The sequence below is a fragment of the Thecamonas trahens genome, assembly GCF_000142905.1.
Source record: "Thecamonas trahens ATCC 50062 unplaced genomic scaffold supercont1.42, whole genome shotgun sequence".
Classification (NCBI taxonomy): domain Eukaryota; order Apusomonadida; family Apusomonadidae; genus Thecamonas; species Thecamonas trahens.
The window spans coordinates 204688-226322 of NW_013657638.1; the positions used below are offsets into that span (position 1 = coordinate 204688).

Here is a 21635-nt window from a genome sequence, read left to right on the forward strand (position 1 = left end):
ATATATATATATATATATATATATATATATATATATATATATAGATATATATATATATATATATATATATAGATATATATATATATATATATATATATATATATATATATATATATATATATATATATATATAGATATATATATATATATATACATATATATATATATATATATATATATATATATATATATCGCTGGAGTCGGGGAGGGGGGGGGGGGGGGAGGGGGGGGGGAGGGACACACCTCTCCGTACGCAGGGGAGAGGGACAAGACAGGATGGGCGACGGACGGGTGGCAGGCTTCGAGACCATTCTTGCCGAAGTGCCTGTGTCTGTGGAGCGGCTGCGGTCGCTGGCCTTCCACGGGGTGCCGGACGAGGCGCCTGGCCTCCGGGCCACTGTGTGGAAGGTCCTCCTCGGGGTCTCTGAGCCAAGCCAGGGCGCCGAGGCTTGGTCTGCTGCAGCGGCCGGGCGGAGGGAGACGTACGATGCGTTCCTGGATGAGTTCAACATCACCCATCTCTCACCAGAAGCCATTCGGGGGAGACCGGCTTGGCCACCGCCGCCGCCCTCGACGCCATGTACTCGACGGGCACAAAGGCAGACGCAAAGGCGGGCGCAAAGGCCGTCGGATCGAGCACTGGCGTCAAAGTTGAGGCGTTTGGATTGGACGCCGGGGCTGCGGCGGATGGAGCAGGAGAGACCAAGAAGAGGCGCAAGAAGGGAAGGAAGGGTAAGCGCAAGCTGCCGCCGTGCCCGGGAGGGAGTTCCGGGCTGGTGGCTGAGCCGGTGAGTCTGCTCGACGCCGCTGAGGCTGTCGATGACCATCCGCTCTCGCTAGCGGCCGGATCCAAGTTCAAGGCTGCCCACGAGAACTCGGCCATGTCAACAGAGATTCTCAAGGACATTGCACGGACGTGTCCGGAACTGGCCTTCTTCCAGGCCCACGAGCCGGTCAACCACTACGCAGCGCTCCACGCCATCCTGCTTGTGTATGCGCGGCTCAATCCCGGGATCGGGTATGTGCAGGGTATGAACGAGCTTGTGGCGCTTCTGTACTACGTCTGCTTCCACGAGCAGCCGAACCAGCCGCGGCTGGTCGAGTCGGACACGTTCTTCTGCTTTATGGCGCTGATGGGCGAGATCCGCGACAACTTTTGCCAGTCGCTCGACTCGACCGACTCGGGTGTCGTCTCGCACTGCCACGCGCTGCACGCCGCGCTCGCCGCAGCCGATCCGATTCTCTCGCAGCATCTCGACGACATGGGCCTCAACCCGCAGTTTTACGCCTTTCGCTGGCTCACGCTCCTCCTCTCACAAGAGTTTGACTTTCCGGACGTCCTCCGGCTATGGGACTCGCTCTTTGCCGACCCGCTACGCTTCGAGTTTATGGAGCACTTTGCTTCGGCCATGGTCCTTGCGCTCCGCCCGATCCTGCTCGAGCCAGCCACCGACTTTGCCTTTGCGCTTCAGATGCTGCAAAACTACCCACGCGACGTCCCGTTTGCACACGTCTTTGCCCTCGCTGTTCAGCTCCGCGACGGCATGTACGAGCCACCGGCCCCCTCCTCGCCCCGCGGCAACACCTCGCTTTTGGCCGCAGCCGCCGATGCCGCCGCCTCGGCCTCGCCGGCCCTCGCCGCCTTCTTCACCCGGGCCCGCGATCGCATCTCGTCCGCCGTAGCCTCGGCCATACCCGAACGTGACCAATAGCACCATCGCGCCGCTCCTCAGTTACCTCCTAGGTGCATGCTGTCAAGCAGTGGCCATACCCCGCCCCACATCACTACCGATGCCCCCCGTACCCCACCCACATTGCCCACATCAACCACTACCAATGCCCCCCGTACCCCACCCACATTGCCCACATCAACCACTACCGATGCCCCCCGTACCCCACCCACATTGCCCACATCAACCACTACCGATGCCCCCGTACCCCACCCACATTGCCCACATCAACCACTACCAATGCCCCCCGTACCCCACCCACATTGCCCACATCAACCACTACCGATGCCCCCGTACCCCACCCACATTGCCCACATCAACCACTACCGATGCCCCCGTACCCCACCCACATTGCCCACATCAACCACTACCGATGCCCCCGTACCCCACCCACATTGCCCACATCAACCACTACCGATGCCCCCTGTACCCCACCCACATTGCCCACACACCACACACCAGACTCAACCCCACCCCACACCCCCACACCCCCACACCCCCCGCCCACCCTCCTCCTCTCACTATGGCCGGCGAAGTCCTTGGCGTTGTGGGCAAGCTCATGCAGGGCTTTTTCCTTGTCATGTGCTTTGCCTCTGTTGGCGTGGGCGTGTACTACACCTACGTGGTGTCGGAAGAAGTGGCTCGCCGTGCCTCCCAGGTGGCCAGCTACCCTACCTTTGTCCACCTTCTCCCCTCTCTGGGATATGCTGCTCTACTCACAGCTGCTCGTTGGTGTGCCTCAAAGTACCTCCTCGCTCCGCTCTCCACTCGCTTCCTCTCGGCCCACAAGCAGGAGGCCAAGCACATCTCAAAGTTCTGCGACTCGGCCTTTCAGCTCGTCTACTTTGCCATTACGGCGCCTCTGCTGTGGAACATGCTCATCAACATGCCGGAGAGTGACAACTATCTCCCTCCTGCTCTGGGCGGATCGGGTGTGACGGCTAATGCTTGGACTCATCTCCCTCTCCACTATGCCATCTCGCCGGCTTTCAAGACCTTCTACCTCGTCTCGCTCGGCTTCCACATCCAGTCCATCGTCTATCATGTCCTCTTCCAGGACTCTCGCTCAGACTTTGTTGAGATGCTCGCCCATCATCTGGTCACCATCTTCCTTATTGCTGGCTCCTTTGTCGGCAACCTCACTCGCATCGGTCTCCTCGTCATCCTCGTCCACGACTTTCCCGACATCTTTGTCTTTGCCGCTAAGCTCGGTGCCAACACCCCCAGCACCACCTTCACCCTCTCTGCCTACGTCGCCATGCTCGCCTCCTGGGGCTACATGCGGCTCTACGTCTACCCGTTTGTCGTCATCGTCTCTTCTGTCACAGAGTCTGTCGACGTCTCCACCGTCGAGCGCGTCGTCCTCAACGGCCTCCTCATGTTCCTGCAGATCCTGCACGTCTACTGGTACGCCCTCTTCCTCGAAATGGGTTACCACTTCCTCTCCACTGGTGAGACCGTCGACAAGCAGTCGCTCGAGGCCGATGACGACAACGACGCCAGCAAGGCCAAGGCCGAGTAAATCTGCGCTACTGCGTCCCGCTCCTCCCCCCGCCGCCGCCGCCTTCTGCCCCGATGCCGCCGCCGCCGTCGTCGTCGTCATCGTCAGACGCGAGAAACAAGACACGTGGCACGTCGGGTGAGCCCGAACTCGTTTCAGGCACCGCAACGCCATCAAGCACGCCCGCGTTATCCCCGGCTGCCCGCGCTGCCGACGACGGCGCAGAATCCATCTCAGCCCGCGCCGCCAGCGGGCGATGCCGCCCCTCAAACAGCACAGACGTCGGCGGTGCCTCGGCCAGCTGCTGCGCAAGGCTCACCGTCGGTGTCTGCGTCGCGCCAAGCGCAAGTGACAAGTGCGAAGGCCGAAACTCAGGCTCATCGCCCACCCTGCCGCCACCACCGTCTTCACCATCGTCATCGTCGTCGTCGCCCGCAGGCGAGAGGCCAAGAAACACAACCCCGCGCGCCGACGGCGACCCGGCAGAGCCCAGGCCCGGCGACTGCGGTGACGAATCCAGCAGCGATCGCCCCGCAGACACCAGCAGCCGCCGCCGCTTGACCTCGCCGCCGCAAACGCCGCCACCCCCGCTGCCCGACTCGGCTGACGGCCGCCGCTTCCGCACCGCGTCCTGAGCCAGCTCGGCATCGCCAGACGACGCCGGCCTGTCGTCAGCGACAAGTTCCAACGCGTCTAGCAGCGCCTCCTGCGAGCTGTAAACAAGCTGCTGTGCTTGCAGCGCGCCGACGCCGCGCGCCGGCCGGCCGGATAGCATGCCCGACGCTGACGTCGACGCCCGCGGCGTCTCAATCCCGCCCGACCCTGATCCCGTCGGCCACGGCTCGGCTGATGTGCCAGCCATAACCAGCTCGCCGCGCTCAGCCACATACACCCCCAGGCAGATGACTATCTGCGCCGATCGAAGCAGCGAAAGCTCACGGCGGCTGAGCGCGTCGCCAACCACACCACCCTCGTCATCGTCCACCGCGCGGCGCCCGAGGCCGTCGCCCCGGCTGGACAGCACAACCGCCTGGACCTGGCGAGCAGCGTCGACGAGAAGAGCAGAGGCCGCGAGAGCCGCACGAAGCGAAGCAAAGGTGGCGTGAAGGAGAGCATGCAGGCGGAGGAGCGCGGCATCAGCAGCAGCAGCGGCGGCAGCAAGAGCAGGGAGGCTCGCGAGGAGGTACTTTGCGGCAGGCGCAGCTTGCGGGAGAGCAGCCAGCGCAGCTGCAGCAGCAGCAACAGCAGCTTTCCGCTGTGTCGCCCTAACCACCGCTGGCCGAAGAAGGAACACTCTCCGAGCACCGCACCGAATGCGGAGAGCGACCTGGACAGCAGGGTGGCTTGCTTCGAGCTGGTCCACCGCAGAAAGCGGGAGGTCGGCAAGCGCCTCTAGCGCATCCTCGCCCGTGTACGGTGGACTAGGCCCCGGGTGCGTTGGAGAAGCACCTCTTTCTCCACCACCGCCACCCTCGGACGAGAACAGCGTACATGCCGAGGTCAAAGACATGGAGGCGGGGGGGGGGGGGGGGCTGCTTGGTGTGGAGTGACCGGTGGTGGCTGGTCAGCGGCCGAAAAAGGTCGCAGTTTGTGGAACGAGCAAAATGAGCCAAAACGAGCCAAAGTGACAGTGATCGTGATCGTGATCGCGATCACGGCTGCCAGAGGCAGGACGAGGACGACCATAGGGTGGCCAACCACTCGTCGCCTGCCGCAGGGAGTGCGTAATGTCGGACTTGCTCGAGCTGCCTCGGTCACAGGTCTACCGTCATGTGCGCCAGTTTGTGCCCAACGGAACGTTGCTGACTAACGACGTCAAGCTCGCCTTCCAGAAGTCCTCGGCTGTTTTCATTCTCTTCATTACAGAGGCGTACGCCATCACTCGATTCTACCTCATTCGCCCTTCCGCCCCTCCCCCCCCTCTGCCTGACCCCCTCACCACGTACAAGCAACTCACAGCAGACACACACATGCGAATATAGTGCCCAGCATTTGGCGGCTACCTCAGGTCGCACTTCTATCACCGACACAGACGTGCTTCGTGCTCTGGAGGAGTGCGAGTTTGAGCAGTTTGTCGAGCCGCTGACGGTGGACCTCGCGCGTACGTGGGTAGGGGGGAGGGGGGGCATGGTGAGGGGGGGTGAGAGGAGATGACACGAGGGGGACTCACGATGGTGGTGAAGGCGGTGCGGGGGTGCGGGGATGTTGATAGTGTACAACAAACTACGTGAGCGCAAGCTGGCGGCGCGGAACGCCAATCGGGCCGCACAGATCGTGGCCGATATGGAGAGCTCGGCAGTCAACTCGACGGCTACCTCGACGGCCAACTCGGAGGTCAACTCGGGTGTTTCATCGCCGGCAGCGGCCCAGGCTGGGGCGAACGGAGACGGTGACGATGACGATGACGCCGCACCGGTGGCCATGGAGACATCGGAGGCTGTGCCGCAAGAGTCGTGAGTCGATGGTCGGCTCAGCCAGGTCGTATTGTCGTGCTAGTGGCTGGCCTGGCCCGGGCGGCTGCGGCGGAAAGAGTGAACGTATGTTGTGATGGGAGTCTGCGTGCATGGTGTGGCGGAAGTGGGAAAGTGTGGCACGTTGAGCAGCTTGACTCGATCCACGTGTGCCAATCGACGCGTGACCAGTTGGTGCCGTCTGCGTCTGCGCAAACGAAACAAACGAGCACGTGCCCCACATTTGCCAACCATGCTGTAGTGCGGCGGCTCAGTTTGCGCTGGCGCAGATCGAGTCGAAGGCGCAAGTGCAAGCACATGTCAAAGTGGGAGAACAACAGGGTGCAACACGTTTTCCAATCAAAGTACGAGCAGCAGAAGGGCTCGACGGCGCCCGAGTTTGCCGAGAAGAAGCTCCACCGCGAGCTCGAACGCGTCTCGCTGTCCAACTGCCTGGTTGTCGTCGCCGGCGATTACAAGCCCAAGCCCAGCGACCGCATCAAGGGCCAGAGGAGGGTATCGATTGCCGACATCGTCGCCTCGTTCATCGCCAAGGGCGACCCCAAGCTCTCGACCAAGCTCCCCGAGTGGGGTTTGAGCAAGGCGGTCGCCTGCCTTGGCGAGGACGTCGAGCACCCGACGATCGTCATGCGCCTCCGCCCCACCGGCATCGGCCACGCCGACCGGCAAGCTCGTCCGTCACAAGAAGATCCACAACGTCCTCGCGCTCCCCTGTCCGGCCGCTGTGTTTAACTCTGTGATGCTCTCCTTCCCGGTCGTCGGCAGGCCAAGCAGGCGTCGCGCAGCGTCGGCCGGTGAACTGCCTGGAAGTCAAGCATCATCGAGTTGTTCACTTTGAGAGGCGCAACAACGCGTCCGAAAGACCGTACCGTTAAGGGTCAAAGTAAGTATGTACCTGCCACCGCCGGACCTGTTGCTTCCGCGGCGCGTTCATCCGCCCCAACGCGTCCATTGCGTGCGGCTCAGAGTCATCTTTCTCGCCACCGCCACCACGGTGGTGAGGACCACAAGCACGCCAGCGTACACCACCATGCTCACCGCCACATAGTCCCCAAGGAAAACCTTACGGGTCCGCTCGATCTGCGTCGCGGGTGCCGCCTCGTCGGCTCCGGCCCCGGCCGCCACTGCCACCATCACCTCGCCACAGACGGCCACCGCCGCGTCGTCAGCCTCTTCCGCCAGGACTGCCACTACAAAGACCGCGCCGGCCGTAGGAAGTTCCCGTGCCACTACAATCTGCCCGCCAGATGGACCCATCTCGACCGCAAACACAGGATCCGCGCCGGCGGTCCCGTTGCTCCCGCTGGGACATCCGTTTGTCCCAGGAAGCGGCTCGCTGAAGAGGTAGCCACCGGGCGGGGGGTCGGGATCGCCCACTACAGCGAGGACGGCCACCACGTCACCGACGGTCGCGCTCGCTGTCGTGCGCGCGCTTCCGTCGCTGCTGCCGGCAACAACGATGGCGCTCCCAGCCTCATTGGCGTTGCTGATCTGGATGGAGAAAGTCGCCTCGATGGTGAGCGCAGGCACGCCGTTGTCACGCGCCGCGACAGTCACCGCCACCAGCGGCTGACTCTCAAAGTCCAGTGCCGCCATCACCACAAGCTGCGTTCCAGTTGCGGCGTCAAGTCCAATCCCGGCTCCCATCGGCGCAACCGCCGTCACCGCAAACGTCGCCGCCGCGCCGACGTCCGGATCACCCACCGCCACCAGGCTTCCGATTACCGTCCCTACCGCCGCCAACTCGCTCACCGGTCCAACCAGGACCGATGACGCCGCGCCGTCGAGCAGGATGGCGGTCGGCGGCCGGTTTGTCACCGTCACTCCGAGAACGAGCTCGAGCAAGAGCATGTTTGTCGGCGTCCCACTGTCGCTTGCGCGCACTGTCACGTTGGTTGTCGGACCGAAGAGGATGCCTGTGGTGACAAGCGTTGCACCTTCGACGATGGTCACGGCTGCACCAGGCGGCGAGGTGCTGGTGATGGCAAAGCTCGCACTCTCGCCGGTGTCGGGATCGCCGACTACGCTCAGCACCGCGATGACCGTTCCCGGCGCCACGTTCATCATGTACCGGCCAAACGGCACGCTCGGTGCAGTGCCATTGGCCAGCACCGCCGTCGGCGGCTCGTTGATATCAATGAGCGGGAGCACCAGGCTGGCGTTGCGAGCATCGTCGATGTCCTTGCCGTTGGCGAGGATCAGCTCGCACCAGCTCGCGCCGAGGCTCTCGAAGTCGAACGGGACAGACACCGTGACGTTCATCCCATCCAGCACAATACCCGAGCAGTTGCCGGCCACCAGTGCAAGCCCTGGCGCAGTCGACCCGGCGCTGAGCTCGAGCATCGCAGCAACTTCGCCGACCTCTGCATGCTCAGGGTATCCTCCCTCTGCCAGAGGAAACGGCAGCCGGAAGTCGATGTCGAACGGCGGCGCCTGGTAAACGGCCATAACGACGTATGCGGTGATTGTGTTGGGCAAAGGTGTGTGCCGATCACTGGCGACAACCGCCACCGTACAGCTAGCACCGAGCGCGGCTGGATCGACGGGGTGCGCCAGCCGCAACTCGTCGCCGTTGACGAGCACAACCGGGCAGGTGGTTTTGGTAGCGTCAAGGACAATGCTCACCACGTCGTTGGCATCTGGATCGGTGGCAGACACCCGGGCCACAAGTTCGTTGATCGTAAAGCTCTTGCGCAGAATGACCGAGGCGATGAGACTCACGTTGGATGGCGGTGTCGCCCAGCACGTCGAGTTGTCGCCGCCGCATACGCCGCAAGCGTCGAGAGCGGCAGTCGAGTTGACGCCAGCATCGCAGCCGGTGAGGCAGGAGAAGGCCTCCCAGGCGAGGCATGGTGACGAGAGGTGGATGGCTACGCCGCCCGAGAACGTTAAGGCCCCGTTGGTGTGGCGGTGGTTCCCGATCAGTACATCATCGCCCCAGACGTCGTTGTTCACGTTGGCCATCACCAGCGAGTCGCCGTACTTGCACGCGCCAGCAGGCCCGGCCTCGGTGAAGTAGTTCGCGGCACCAACGGCGGCGTTGTCGCCTGGATGAAGGTTGGCGCCGAGGAATAGGTACGCCCCGTCGCAGGGATCGACCACAAGAACGTCGGTCTTGTTGTCCCGGTCGATGTCGCCGGCCGTGAACGTCGTGCCAAACAGCGAGCCTGGGGCTCCGCGGAGAATGATGTCGGCCGTCGAGACGTTAGTGACTCCGGACGGGGGCGAGGCGGTTCCAAAGTGGATGTACACACTGCCGCGAAAGGATGGTGCTGTTGCTGGCTCGCCAGGGGCAGAGAGAATAAAGTCCGGCTCGCCGTCGCCGTTGACATCATACATCGCCACGTAGGTGCCAAGATTCTGATTGATAACGTTGGTGGTCTCTGGGACAAAGGTAGCGATAGCTTGCGATGTATCATGTGTGCCGCCGAGAGCAACTAGCGCGTCGAGATCAAAAACATAAACCTGACCGCAGCGCTCGCAACTAAGGTATGACTCACGTGCTCCGACTACGAGAAAGTCGGATCCGGATGTAGACTGGGCAATGGAGAGTGAGCCTCCAAACAGCGAGCCGGTTTCTGCAACGGCCTCGATTACCACTGTTGCAGCTGTTGATGGCAGAGGAGGTCCATCAGCAAGCAACGTCGCCGTCGAGAAGATGAATAATCTTCCACTTGGGGCGCTTTGCTTCTCGCCCACAACAGCCACGGTGCTGGTAGCAGCAATTGCATCTCCAAACAAACCACCACCAGATACACCAGTGATAGTTGCGTTTGCAGCCAGGTTGAAAACGTCGAAGAATACATACACTCTTCCAGTGTTCTCGAAGCTGCTTGCTCCGACCAGAACGTCATCCTGTCCATCACCGTCAATGTCTGAGCATACAAGGGCTCGGCCAAAACCATGGTTCTTGTGCTCACCCTCAATCCGGACATCAGCTGAAGCTGCAGATAGATCGCTTTCATAGTCATGGCCACTTGAACCAAGGAAGATGTACACGATGCCCGGAGCCTGTGAAAAGAGCTGGGGACCCCCAAAAGCGCAGTCCACGAGACCATCGCCGTCAAGGTCGCAGCAGGCCGATGAGAAGCCCAACATCTGGCGCACGATGTCCCCCTGGACCGTGACCTCTGGAAGGAGGGAGGAGCCAGTTGCAAAATGAAAGATCAAGGCCGCCACAAGGAGGCACACGTGCGGAGGTGTCATGCGCGCTACTGGCACGTGGAGCACGGGTGCGTAGAGCTCAACAGCTGCGTCCGCAAGCTAGTGAGGAGAGACGTGTGATCAAGGTACCGGATACCTGCAGGTGGTACAGTTGGAGGTGGCTAGAGGCCGTTGGATGCGCGCGCCAATGCGCGCGCCTTCCACGGCTGGTGAATCTCCCGGGAACTTGGGTGGGAGGTGCACTAGCCAATTTGAAGTGTTCCCGGGAGATGCTGCCAACGCTTCGCGCGCACGATCTCACGCCCGTTTGCAAGCACCCCTCTAGCGTGCGGTACCATGTACGTGCGCCATGAGTTCCTTCACGCTGCTGCTCTGATCTTCGTCTTGTGCGTGGTGCCATCTTCATCTGCCACCGATGTCTCGCTCTCGGTCAGCTGTTGCCAACACGACGTTGTCAGCACCAGGCTCGAGTGTAGCGATCACGCTCACGGCCACAAACCGCGGCATCGGCGCTGTCCCCCGGTGGAGCCTCGCCCACACCGAACCCAGCGCGCTGACGCTGGTGTCCCGGCCTGACGGCGCTCTTCCGGCGCTGCAGCCGCAAGCGTCGCACACAGCGACGTTTGTGTTCCGGCTCGGAGCGAGCGAGAACCAGCAGATCGTGTCGTTTACAGCGCTGGCAGCGCCCGAGTACGGCACGGACATGACGCCTGTGAACAACACGGTGCAGGTGGCGATCACCATCGCCACTACAAGCCCTGATAGTGCCGTCACTATGCCGACCGAGTCAGCCGTGATCGGCGCGTCTATCGTGACAGTGTCGATGCTGGCATACGCTGGGTTGCTGCTGGTAGCGACGGGCTTGACGCTGGTTGTGCGCCGGCGTGCGCTGTCACAGAGCTGGCGCTGAGCGCACACTTTACTGAAGTGAAGCTGCGAGATTGACAAGGGTGTCGGTCGGAACGCCAGAGAGCGCGGCAGCGAGCCGCTCCTTGATGGTGGCCTCGTCGAGACCTTGGAGCTCGTCGAGGTTGACGCCCGGAATCATCGGGGTCGGCGGCGGCGTGGCATGCTCCATCCGGCGCGGCGGCGGCGGCTGCCTTACCGGTGAGATGGGTGGCGAGGAGGCGTAAGGCGAGCGCGGCGCAATAGCCGGGTGGGAGTATGCGTGCGGCGGTGGTGAACGGCCATCGGCCGGATCGTACATGGTAAAGGTGGGTGTGCCTGCTGCGCCAAGGTCGACGCCTACCAGATCGGCAAGCCAGTCGTCCTCGCCACAGATCGCGCCGCGAAAGACAAGCTCGCGAACTACAACCGGGGCGTGGGCTGCGTTGCGGTTAGCGCGGAGCGTCGCGGCATCGCAGAGGTCGCGAACAGACCAGGATGGGAGCTCTGGTGCGGCGATGAGGAACGTGCGATCGCCGACAATGACGCGCACGCGGGTCAGTCCCGTGTGTGCGCGCCGCGGCGACGACTCGGACGACGAGTAGTCGTCCGATCCCTGGCTGCACCGGCTCTTGCGCTTGGCCTTGCGCCGCCGGGAGCTCCGATGCTTTCTCCGCCGATGCTTGCGACGGGAACCGCGCTTGCGAGTACGGCGGTGCGGTGAGTCCGGAACTGAGCCCGAGCCTGAGCAAGAGTCCGAGCTAGAGTCGATGAGCGGAAGGCTGATCTTACCCGCCCGCACGGACGAGAGCTCCGACGCGGCCTTGAGCGCGTCCCACATGTCAGCCGACACGTCTGCGCCCTTCTCCTTCTCCTCTGCGGCAGAACGCAGTAGAGCAGCAGCAAGCTTGTCAATCATGACGTCCGACTCTGTGCGACCGCGCGGCGGTTTTGCGGCATGCGGCGCGTGCGGAGGGGCGTAGACCTCGCGCTGCGGAGCCCATTTGGAGGTGATCGGGCTGATCTGCGGGGCCATAGCACCGAGGTAAGCGGCTTGTGCAGCATGTCTGCCCATTCCCGATCCCAAGTCTTGTCCGGCACTACCTCCTGCGGCAGCCCTGGCGGCCTTGACCTCATCGGCGATGTGAAGGGCAAAGAGGAGCGCGCCCTGAGCCGACTCATCAGCGGAAGCAGCATGAACAGCAGCGAGACAGAGGTGAACAGCATCCTCTGCGAGGAGAGCAAGACGATCCAACGCAGGCAAGATGAGATCGAATTGACCTTGCGAATGAAGCAGACCATCAGCAGCCAGAGCAGCCTTGGCCGATGCCGAGAAGCGGATGGCCTGCATGAGACCGCCCTGAGCCAAAGGCGCCGATGCCGGAGACGGGGCGGCAGCCAGAGTAGCTGTGGCCTCTGCCACCGCACCATCAAGAAGGGCACATGCAGAGGGTGCTACCTGGGTGTGCTGCATGGTGGCGTGGGACTGTGTGTGGCGACGAGTGGTCTCGTCCTCGTCCTCGTCGCTGTCGTCGCTGTCGTCGCTGTCGTCGCTGCCGTCGCTGTCGGCGACCGTTGGCAGGACCTGGTGCCAGGCAGTAGAGGGGAACGCGGGGAACATGGTGAGGAGAGCGGTTGGTGGGACGGTGGAGCACGCCAGCGCATCGGATATCAGTCGCGCATTCTTGTGGTGCACCTGGATCAGTTTGCATCGTTACCATCATGGTCATCGTCATCGTCATCGTCATCGTCATCGTCATCGTCATCGTCATCATCGTGGTCATCGTCACCATCATGGTCATCATCATGGTCATCATCAGCATCGTTGTCATCGGCATTGCCGTCGGTATCGCCGTCGCCACCCAAGACGATGGCGACTCACACCATAGTCAACCATCCCCATACTGATGCCATCCCCATGGACCACGGCAACCGTGGCGCCGTCCGCCGTGACGCCAAACCGACCGTTGAGTCAGTGGCACGACAGCTGGAGCCAGAGGACCACAGCCACGGCACACTTCTCCTCACACACACATACACACACACACACACATCACAGACATGGCAAGTCCTCCACTGACCGCCTTCCGTACGCTGGGAACCAAGATTGTGGCTATCGGGCGCAACTACGCGGCCCACGCCGCCGAGTTGGCCAACCCTGTCCCAGCTGCTCCGGTCGTCTTTCTCAAGCCGACCTCGGCGTACATCGGGCCTGGGGAGGCCATCCGCGTCCCGATGGGCGTGCCGGAGCTGCATCATGAGGTCGAGCTGTGTGTGGTCATCGGCGAGTCGGCAAAGGGTCTGGATCTTCCGGCCGATCCGTCACCGGCTGCGGCCAAGGCGGGCGCCGGGGTTGATGCTGCCGTGGATGCCGCCATGGCGGTCGTCGGAGGCTACGCGCTCGGTCTGGACATGACCGCTCGCGAGGTGCAGAGCGTGGCCAAGGGGAAGGGCCTGCCGTGGACCGAGGCAAAGGGCCGCGACACCTACGCCCCGATCTCGGACCTCATCGCCAAGGACGCGCTCGGCGATGACGTCCACGACGTCCGGCTGTGGGCAGAAGTCAACGGCGAGCTGCGGCAGGACGGCGGTGCCACTGACATGCTGTTTTCGGTCCCGTACCTGGTTGCGTACGTCTCGCGGCTGATGTCGCTCGCTCCTGGCGACGTGATCATGACCGGCACTCCGTCGGGGGTGGGCCCTGTGGTGCCCGGTGACTCGATCCGCGTCGGCCTCGCCCGCGGCGCCGACAACGTCGCGCACGCCGATCCGGTCGCCGACCTCACATTCGCCGTCGAGCAGGGCATGTGGTAGCCGGGCTGCACCCAATCAGCCTCCAATGCACAGAAACGAACGGCAACAATAGACAGATAGATATGCAGGTAGGATTGTTTGATGGGGAGGGGGGGGGGGAGGCTCACGCCGAGCTCAGTTGAGCCAGTCAAGATCCGGGTCGTCGAGGCCGGACGACGCCGCCGCCGGCTTCTTGGCGGTTGAGCTCTGTGAGAACCTCCTGGAACTCGGCCTTCTCGGCCGGGGTGGCCTCGTTGGCGAGCCATGCAGCGATCTGTGGCTTCTTGGTCGAGTCAGCCTTGGGCGTCGACTTGGGCTTGAAGTCGCCGAGGAAGTCGTCCGAGTCCGAGTCGCTGCCAAAGAGGTCAGCCGCCTTGCTCTTAGCTGGTGCGGGCTTGTCCGCGGGCTCATCGGCCGCATCCGCGTCCGCCTCTGCGGCCGCGTCGGCGTCGGCATCATCCTCCTCGTCCGAGAACACGATCCGCTCGCGCTTGGCCGCCGGCGCCGGCGACGCAAACCCGTCGTCGTCGTCTGACATGTCGCCAAACAGGTCGGCAGCCTTGGACGCCGCCTTGGGCGCATCGTCCTCAGCCTCGTCCTCGCCGTCGTCGTCGTCGTCGTCGTCGGCAGGCGGTGGCGGATGGTCAAACGCGTCGTCGTCAGCCTCGTCGCCCGCGTCAAACGCGTCGCCCGCGTCAAACGCGTCGCCCGCGTCAAACGCGTCGCCCGACTCGGCCTCGTCGGCGTCGGCCGCAGGTGCGAGCGGGTCGTCCACGACATCCTCGTCCTCGTCCTCGTCGGCGTCGGCATCGCTGTCGGCCTTGCGCGCAGCAGCCTCGGCCTTGGCGCCGCCATACACCACATCATCATCCTCCATCAGCTCGGCCAGCTCATCGTCCGAGTACGCGCGAGCGGGCGCAGCGGCCTCGGTCTCAGCCTCCACCTCGATCTTGCCCTCGTCTTCGCCGTCGGCCTTGGCCTCGCTCTCGGCCTCGACCGCAGCCTCCACCTCGACCTCGGCAGCTGCAGCGCCGAGCGGGTCCACAATCTCGTCCTCAGCCTCAGTCTCAGCCTCGGCCTCGGCCTCGTCCTCACCCTCGTCCTCGGCCTCGTTCTCGGCAGCAGATGCGCCACCGGCGCCGCTGCCAGCCTCGAGCAGCTCGAGCGTGGTCTTCTTGATGACGGTGATGACCGACTCAAGAATAGCCGGCGTCTCGTACATCGAGTCCTCGTCAAACTCGTCTGCAATGTTGAAGTAGACCTGCGACATGATGGCCTTGACAGACTCGTTCTTGTCGTCTTCGGCCTGAGCGAGCGCGGCGCGGAGGCGGCGGACCTCACCCGAGGCCGGAGCGCCGCCAGCGCCGCCGGTGAGGGCCAGCGCCTCGGCGGTGCCCTTCTCGACACCGTCCTGCATGCCCTTGGAGTACGCCTGCTCCACAGCCTTGTTCTTCTCGGACATAACGTCCTGGCGGCCGCGCTCGTAGGCCGCAAGCTCGGCCTCCTGCTTGTCGCGCTGTGCCTTGTGCATGGCCGAGTTGGTGATGGTGACCTCCTGCTGGCGCATGAGCGCCTGCCACTTGTCCTCCTGCTCCTTCTCGATGCGGGCAATGGTCTCCTGCGAGATGACGCCCGACGCCAGCCGCTCCTGCCGGAGTGACTCGCGCATGCTGTCGATCTCCGTCTCCAGCCGCTTCTTCTCCTCATTGAAGAGCGACTCGATGCGCCGCAGATCGGCGGCGTACTTCTTCTTGCGGGCCGCGAGCTCCTCCTCGGCCGACTGGCGGAACTGCTTCTCCTCCAGAAGCTCCTCCTGCAGCGTCTCGACCTTGCGGAGCGCAACCTTGCGCGCAGCCTTCTCGTCCTTGTACGTCTTGGTCAGCAGCTCGACCTGCGTCTCATCGTCCTTCTGCTGAATCCGCATCTTCTGGCACGCCTCCTTGACCTTGGCCAGCTCCGACGTCGTCGCCTCGAGCTCCGCCCGCAGCTGGTTGCGCTCCAGCTTGAGCTTGGCCATTTGCCGCGTCGCCTCTGAGAGCTCGGCCTGCGCCTCGGCAAGCGCGTTGTCGGCCTTGGCCTTCTCCATGTGCAAGTCCTGCAGCTGTCGCCGCGCCTCGGCCGCCGAGTGCTTCAACGTGTCGTTGCGCTGCTCGATGATCCGCGACGAGTCGTCGATGTACTGCTCGTTCTTGGCGAGGAGCTTCGAGACCTTGTCTGTGAGAATGTCGATCCGGTGCGTCTTGTCAAAGTTCTCGCGCTTGAGAATGTCGTTCTCCATGATGATCCGTTGCAGGTTCTGCAGAAGAATGAGGCCCGACATGCGGTTCTCCTCCGAGCCAAGCCCGCGGAACGGGTCGACGTGGTCAATCTTCATCGACACCTCGTCGAGCTTGCCCGACATGGTCCCGAGCTGAACACGGAGCTCGTTCTGGTTCTTCTGGTTGTCAAGGAGGAGCTGAACCACCGACGGGTCCGCGCCGAGCGCCGAGCCGAGGCCCATCGCCGGCCCGCCTCCACCCGCGGCGTACCCGCTCTGGCCCTGCGCCATGCTCCCGCCCTGGCCCTGTGCCATGCTCCCGCCCTGGCCCTGGCCCTGCGCCATACCTCCACCCTGGCCCTGCATCGGCACCATCGCGGCAGGCCCGTACCCGGCTTGCGTCTGCATCGGCACCGCCATCGCTCGCATCCGCTCCATCACTCCCGCGCCGCCGGCCTGCTGCCCGCTTGCGCCGCTGGCCGGCGCCTTCTTCGACTTGACCAGCGCCACCTCGTAGCACAGCGCCGAGTTGGGCGGGACATTGGCCGAGCCCTGCGTCCCGTACGCCAGCGCCGCAGGCACAATGATGATCCGCCGCGCGCCCTTGTGCATGCCGACCATGCCCTCGGAGAGACCCGGCGGCGCTCCCGGCGCGCCAAGCTGCATCTTGTGCTTGGTGTCGAGGCCCTTGGAGACAAACACGTTGCCGAGCTGGCCCGAGCCCGAGATCACGTACCCGGTGAACGAGCACGTCGCAATGTCGCCCTGCGCAGCCGGCGCAGAGTCCTTCTTCCCGGCCGCAAGCGTGTGCGTCACCACCTCGCGCGGCCGGAGCAGCGCCTTGGCAATCGCAAGGTACCGCACCCAATTGTCACGATCGGCGGTCGAGCCGAACTTGAGCGACCACGACTGCTTGTTGCCGTCAAGTAGCGAGAGGTAGAGCGAGGCCTGCGTCACGCACGACGTGCCTGGCACCACGGGCGTCTCGCACACCCGCTGCTGCGACGGCAGGTACAGCACAATCCGGAACTGCTCTGCAGCCTGCGAGCCCAGAATCGCGGCGCCCACGGTGCCCACGTCCTCATACCGCCGGTTCACCGAGTCGCTATCCCACCGCACATCCCACGTGAGTCACCCTTCCACCGTCTCGGGGCCACCATCCTCGCCGCAGCCATGGCTACCGCTGCCCGCCACCGTCGTCTTCGATTTTTTTGGCCGAAGTCACGCGGCGGGGCGAGGTGGGGGGGCATGGGCCACCTGGCGGTGGGGGGGACGGAGCAAGTCGAAGCAAGACACAGAAAGCATGCAGAGCGGTGCAGGGGACCGCAAGGAAGGGGGTAGAGTGTATGTGGGAGGATGGCATGCTGCTGGCAGAGCACGTACTACTTCTGCAGGTGCACCGAGTTGTGGTGGAGGACAGCGTTGGGATCGCCTCCCGAGCTGGCACCACCCGCCGCCGACTGGGACGCCTCCTCAGCAGCCATGACGCCACCAGAGCGAGAGCCACCAGTAGCACGACTGGGCTGGTGCTCGGGCTGGTACTGAAAGTTACCGTTCTCCCCACCGCCTCCATTGCTACCGTTGAACACCTGCCCAAGGTGAGATCCTCCGCCAACGTCGCGCTCAAACATGGCGTCGTCGCCCGTGTTGCCGAACGAGAACATGTTGCGGTTCGGCGAGACGAGTGCCGGCGGCTGCCCTCAGACCGACCGCCAACCGCCGCCCGCCGACCGCCGCCCGACCGCCGCCCGCCGCCCCGACCAACGACCGCCGCCCAACCAACGACCGCCGGCCGACCACCGACTGCTGATCAACGACCGACCGAAACAGGCGTGTGTTTTCGTGATCTGATGTCCCTCAGCCCATCCCAAACGCCCTCTCTGATCTCTGTCCCTCAGCCCATCCCAGACGCCCTCTCTGATCTCTGTCCCTCAGCCCATCCCAGACGCCCTCTCTGATCTCTGTCCCTCAGCCCATCCCAAACGCCCTCTCTGATCTCTGTCCCTCAGCCCATCCCAAACGCCCTCTCTGATCTCTGTCCCTCAGCCCATCCCAAACGCCCTCTCTGATCTCTGTCCCTCAGCCCATCCCAAACGCCCTCTCTGATCTCTGTCCCTCAGCCCATCCCAAACGCCCTCTCTGATCTCTGTCCCTCAGCCCATCCCAAACGCCCTCTCTGATCTCTGTCCCTCAGCCCATCCCAGACGCCCTCTCTGATCTCTGTCCCTCAGCCCATCCCAGACGCCCTCTCTGATCTCTGTCCCTCAGCCCATCCCAAACGCCCTCTCTGATCTCTGTCCCTCAGCCCATCCCAAACGCCCTCTCTGATCTCTGTCCCTCAGCCCATCCCAAACGCCCTCTCTGATCTCTGTCCCTCGGCCCATCCCAAACGCCCTCTCTGATCTCTGTCCCTCAGCCCATCCCAGACGCCCTCTCTGATCTCTGTCCCTCAGCCCATCCCAGACGCCCTCTCTGATCTCTGTCCCTCAGCCCATCCCAAACGCCCTCTCTGATCTCTGTCCCTCAGCCCAAAGCAAGTGTGCCCACAGCAGTCATCTGCCGCCCCAGCCCAAAGGCCTTGATCGCTGCGTCCAGCCACCCGGCCAGGTCACGCCCGCGACCCGTCGTCACTCCTGCCCCCCCCCCACAGACACACCGAGTCACAGGCGTCTCTTCACGGGGAAGAGATGGACGACGAGCTCGACATTCAGGTAGACAATGTCGACGGCCTGCGGTCTGCCCTGTTTGGTGGTGGCAGCGGTGGCGGAGGAGGGCAAGGACAGAGAGGGCAGGAAGGGGCACCAGGTGGAGCTGCTGCTGCTGTGCCTTCCGGAGACGACAGGGAAGAGCGCCAGCAGAAGAAGAAGAAGAGGAGGGAGGAAGGAAGAGGAACCGATGAGGAGAGACTGCGGAAGGACTTGATGGATGCTGGGGAGAAGGCTGGTGCAGAGGAGACACAGGTAGGTCATGGTGATGCAGGCAGGCACCGCAGCGGAAAGGGGGAGGGGGGGGGGGGGGGGGGGGAGGGGGGAGCAGCAGCCGACCAACCACTTACAGAGAGCAAGGATCATGGTGGTTGACAGTTTGTGGACATCGATTCGTTGGACATAGGCTCGCTGGACATCACTCGGCATGAGATCGAGTTTGGTGAGAACGAGCTGGCCCAGTTTGCCCAGCATCCGCTGCTGGCAAAGGTGCTGGAGGACGAGGAGGCGGATTTGGACGCGTTTGCTTCAGAGCTCGAGGCCAAGCTTCGTGAGGTGGAAGGCGCAAGTGTGGAAGACTACGTGCAGCAAGCCGAGTCGTTTGCGCAGTTGCACAACGAGATCGAGTCTGCAGACGCCATTCTGGCGTCCATGGAGGGTCTCCTCTCGGGCTTCCAGGCCGGGCTGGGCGGCATTTCCGCCGAGATCCGCAACCTGCAGGCGCGGTCTGTGGCGCTCAACATCAAGCTCACAAACCGCAAGGAGCTCTCTGCCCAGCTGCAGCGAGCGGTCGACGACATGGTTGTCTCGTCACGGTTTGTCCACGGCATCCGCGACGACCCGGTCGATGAGCAGTACATGGAGCTGCTGCGCGAGCTCAACGGTAAGATTGCGTTTACCCAGTCGGACATGGCGTCGAACACCAAGGCCATGCAGGAGCTTGTCCCTGCTCTCAACGAGCTGCGGCTGATGGCGATTGCCAAGGTCCGTGAGTTTCTTCTTGGCGTCGTGTACTCGTTCCGGCGACCAAAGACCAACGTGCAGATTGTGCAGACCGGCAAGCTGCTCAAGTACAAGGAGCTGTACGCTTTTGTGGTCGAGAACGGCCGCGACGTAGCCGACGAGGTCCGCCGCGCCTACGAGGCGACCATCGGCAAGATCTACTACACCTACTTTAAGTGGTACGTCGGCGCCATGCTCAAGCTGCAGACTCCGATCGCCCACAAGACAGACTTGCTTGGCGTCAAGGAGTCGTCGAAGCGCTCGTTCTTTAGCAAGGCAGCAAAGTCGCGCAAGCTCGTCTTCTCGCTCGGCAACCGTGGCACCGTCCTCGATGACATCAACCAGCCGGCGGCCATGCCGAATGAGCTCTCGGCCGGAAAGGCCAAGTACCCGTTCGAGGTCTTATTTCGGTCGATCTCGGCCCTGGTGGCCGACACCGCCACCACCGAGTACCTCTTCGACATTGCCTTTTTCGGCAAGGAGGAGGTCTTCCACAATGTGTTCACCAAGGCCACCGAGGTCATTGTCTCGATGCTCGGCGACTACCTCTCGTCGTCGTGGGACTGCATCGGCATCCTACTCTGCGCCCGCATCTCGCACATGCAGCAGGAGATCATGGCCCGCCGCTCGGTCCCGGCCCTGGAGAACTTTCTCAACTGCGTCCGCCTTATGCTCTGGCCGCGCTTCGCCATGGTCCTCAACAAGCACCTCGAGTCGCTGGCCGAGCTGGACCCGCGGACGCTGGCCGCCCTCGACGAGCACGCCCTGTACATCACCCGCCGCTTTGCCGAGTTTGTCGCCGCCATCATCGAGGTCAACCACGGGTACAAGGACCTCTCGCTCCAACTGCAGCGGATGACCCGCAGCATGGAGGGCTTCCTCCTCCGCGCCTCGCAGGCCCTGCCGGACCCGTCGCTCGCCGTCGTCTTCCTCATCAACAACTACGATCTCATCCTCACCATCCTCGACGAGCGCTTGCCCAACGCGCCGTACGCCCGCTCGTGGCGCGAGCTCATCCAGCAGCACATCGAGGTCTACGCCGAGGACCGGCTCCGCTCCGCCTTTGCTCCGCTCCTCGATTTTGTCCACGATGGCTTCCCCATCCTCGCAGAGCTGCAGGACGTCGCTGAAGCCGAGGCCAGCGGCACGAGCTCCGACAATGGCCCGCGCGCCTCGGTCGCCGAGCTCCGCACCGCCCTCGCCAACATGGTCCGGGCCCACGACGTCGCCGCCGTCGCAGACACCTTTGCCGCCTCCTGGAAGGACGCCCTCGCCGCCACAACCGACCACATCCTCACCACCTTTGACAACCTGCTCAACTCAGCAGAGGTCATCAAGTACACCGTCGGCCAACTCCTCACCTACTACTCCAAGTTTGTCGGCATCATCGACGCGTCCAAGACCCGCAGGCCAAAGTCGCTCGTCGATCTGCACAAGATGCGCCACTTTTGCAAGGACTTTGTCGCCTCCAAGACTGACTTTGCCGCCCGGAGCTGAACCAATGAACTCGTCTTTTGCTCCTGGCACCCACTTACTCTACCTCTGCATGCAGAGTGTGTATTGCTTTGATGAGGACAGCACGCGCAGGGCGCAGTATCGGCAGCGGCAGAGTCGCCGGGCCGAGAGGGAACAGGGGAGGGGGGGGGCGAGGAGAGGGAGAAGCGCGGCGCCGGGCGCAGGCCCAGACGAACGCGCGGCCATCCCGCATGAGGAGAGCAGTGGAGAGAGAGAGAGGGCGAGCTGCGGCAAGCCAGCAGGCAGCCAAGCCAGGCACATCATGCCATTCGACTTAGACGGAGGCGCGGTCCGAGAGGGCGCGGACGATGGCGCCGTGACCGCAGGCCTTGAACAGAGCGGCATGCCACTTGAGGAGCTTGCCAGACTCGGTACCGACAGCCATGCCACGGTAGACAAACTTCATCAGCAAGTCCTGCTCATCCGGGCTGAACGAGTTGACGGCCGTCTCGATCTCCGAGTCGCGAACGCCACCCAGGATCGAGGCCACCAGGAGGCCAAACCGCTGGCGGACGTCAGCATCGGTGGTGTCTGTGGGCGGCTGGTCCATAGCCGCAGCGAGAGCACCAGCATGGTCACCACTGTGTATGACGCGAAGTGAAGGGGGGTGAG

The 21635-nt window shown here is 63.2% G+C and overlaps 12 protein-coding genes across 12 annotated transcripts in view; 7 read left to right on the forward strand and 5 right to left on the reverse strand.

Moving 5' to 3' along the window:
- The first annotated feature begins 350 nt into the window (after window positions 1-350).
- On the forward strand, window positions 351-1844 carry AMSG_08517 (RabGAP/TBC protein). The gene has a single exon (XM_013899745.1). It carries the CDS (start codon window positions 579-581, stop codon window positions 1710-1712), a length of 1134 nt encoding a protein of 377 aa, XP_013755199.1. The 5' UTR covers window positions 351-578; the 3' UTR covers window positions 1713-1844.
- A 409-nt stretch (window positions 1845-2253) lies between these two features.
- Window positions 2254-3252, forward strand: AMSG_08518 (LAG1 longevity assurance; the record flags this gene model as incomplete). Its single annotated transcript, XM_013899746.1, has 2 exons — window positions 2254-2388; window positions 2476-3252. The coding sequence occupies 2 exons, from the start codon at window positions 2254-2256 to the stop codon at window positions 3250-3252; spliced, it is 912 nt and encodes a 303-aa protein (XP_013755200.1).
- Window positions 2931-4724, reverse strand: AMSG_08519 (uncharacterized protein; the record flags this gene model as incomplete). The annotated part of the gene is made up of 2 exons (XM_013899747.1): window positions 2931-4652; window positions 4702-4724. 2 exons carry the CDS (start codon window positions 4722-4724, stop codon window positions 3260-3262), a joined length of 1416 nt encoding a protein of 471 aa, XP_013755201.1. The 3' UTR covers window positions 2931-3259.
- A 234-nt stretch (window positions 4725-4958) lies between these two features.
- Window positions 4959-5784, forward strand: AMSG_08520 (uncharacterized protein; the record flags this gene model as incomplete). The annotated part of the gene is made up of 3 exons (XM_013899748.1): window positions 4959-5101; window positions 5214-5332; window positions 5444-5784. 3 exons carry the CDS (start codon window positions 4959-4961, stop codon window positions 5686-5688), a joined length of 507 nt encoding a protein of 168 aa, XP_013755202.1. The 3' UTR covers window positions 5689-5784.
- Window positions 5785-5999: 215 nt separating this feature from the next.
- AMSG_08521 (uncharacterized protein) lies at window positions 6000-6500 on the forward strand (the record flags this gene model as incomplete). The annotated part of the gene is made up of 3 exons (XM_013899749.1): window positions 6000-6326; window positions 6373-6426; window positions 6468-6500. 3 exons carry the CDS (start codon window positions 6000-6002, stop codon window positions 6498-6500), a joined length of 414 nt encoding a protein of 137 aa, XP_013755203.1.
- A 132-nt stretch (window positions 6501-6632) lies between these two features.
- AMSG_08522 (uncharacterized protein) lies at window positions 6633-9556 on the reverse strand (the record flags this gene model as incomplete). The annotated part of the gene is made up of 2 exons (XM_013899750.1): window positions 6633-9301; window positions 9511-9556. 2 exons carry the CDS (start codon window positions 9554-9556, stop codon window positions 6633-6635), a joined length of 2715 nt encoding a protein of 904 aa, XP_013755204.1.
- A 725-nt stretch (window positions 9557-10281) lies between these two features.
- Window positions 10282-10925, forward strand: AMSG_08523 (uncharacterized protein; the record flags this gene model as incomplete). The annotated part of the gene is made up of 2 exons (XM_013899751.1): window positions 10282-10659; window positions 10721-10925. The coding sequence occupies 2 exons, from the start codon at window positions 10282-10284 to the stop codon at window positions 10730-10732; spliced, it is 390 nt and encodes a 129-aa protein (XP_013755205.1). The 3' UTR covers window positions 10733-10925.
- On the reverse strand, window positions 10786-12225 carry AMSG_08524 (uncharacterized protein; the record flags this gene model as incomplete). Its single annotated transcript, XM_013899752.1, has 2 exons — window positions 10786-12165; window positions 12211-12225. The coding sequence occupies 2 exons, from the start codon at window positions 12223-12225 to the stop codon at window positions 10786-10788; spliced, it is 1395 nt and encodes a 464-aa protein (XP_013755206.1).
- A 248-nt stretch (window positions 12226-12473) lies between these two features.
- Window positions 12474-13565, forward strand: AMSG_08525 (fumarylacetoacetate hydrolase domain-containing protein 1; the record flags this gene model as incomplete). The annotated part of the gene is made up of 2 exons (XM_013899753.1): window positions 12474-12605; window positions 12858-13565. 2 exons carry the CDS (start codon window positions 12474-12476, stop codon window positions 13563-13565), a joined length of 840 nt encoding a protein of 279 aa, XP_013755207.1.
- Window positions 13566-13692: 127 nt separating this feature from the next.
- AMSG_12175 (uncharacterized protein) lies at window positions 13693-17541 on the reverse strand (the record flags this gene model as incomplete). The annotated part of the gene is made up of 2 exons (XM_013899797.1): window positions 17185-17541; window positions 13693-16906 (listed from the first exon to the last, which is right to left on the reverse strand). Exons 1-2 carry the CDS (start codon window positions 17463-17465, stop codon window positions 13693-13695), a joined length of 3495 nt encoding a protein of 1164 aa, XP_013755251.1. The 5' UTR covers window positions 17466-17541.
- Window positions 17542-18467: 926 nt separating this feature from the next.
- Window positions 18468-21031, forward strand: AMSG_08528 (Vps52/Sac2 family protein). Its single transcript, XM_013899754.1, has 2 exons — window positions 18468-18761; window positions 18885-21031. Exons 1-2 carry the CDS (start codon window positions 18489-18491, stop codon window positions 21003-21005), a joined length of 2394 nt encoding a protein of 797 aa, XP_013755208.1. The 5' UTR covers window positions 18468-18488; the 3' UTR covers window positions 21006-21031.
- Window positions 21032-21095: 64 nt separating this feature from the next.
- The window catches only part of AMSG_08529 (uncharacterized protein), a 1070-nt gene continuing 530 nt past the window's right edge, over window positions 21096-21635 (reverse strand). The window contains exon 2 of the mRNA XM_013899755.1: window positions 21096-21604. Within this exon, the coding sequence (XP_013755209.1) occupies window positions 21298-21604 (307 nt within the window). The 3' untranslated portion in view covers window positions 21096-21297. The remainder of the gene's footprint in view (window positions 21605-21635) is intronic.

Coding starts and splice junctions, on each gene's coding strand:
- AMSG_08517 (XM_013899745.1), top strand. CDS start 579: ATGTACTCGACGGGCACAAAGGCAGACGCAAAGGCGGGCGCAAAGGCC.
- AMSG_08528 (XM_013899754.1), top strand. CDS start 18,489: ATGGACGACGAGCTCGACATTCAGGTAGACAATGTCGACGGCCTGCGG. Junction 18,762..18,884: donor CTGGTGCAGAGGAGACACAG/GTAGGTCATGGT, acceptor GGTGGTTGACAG/TTTGTGGACATCGATTCGTT.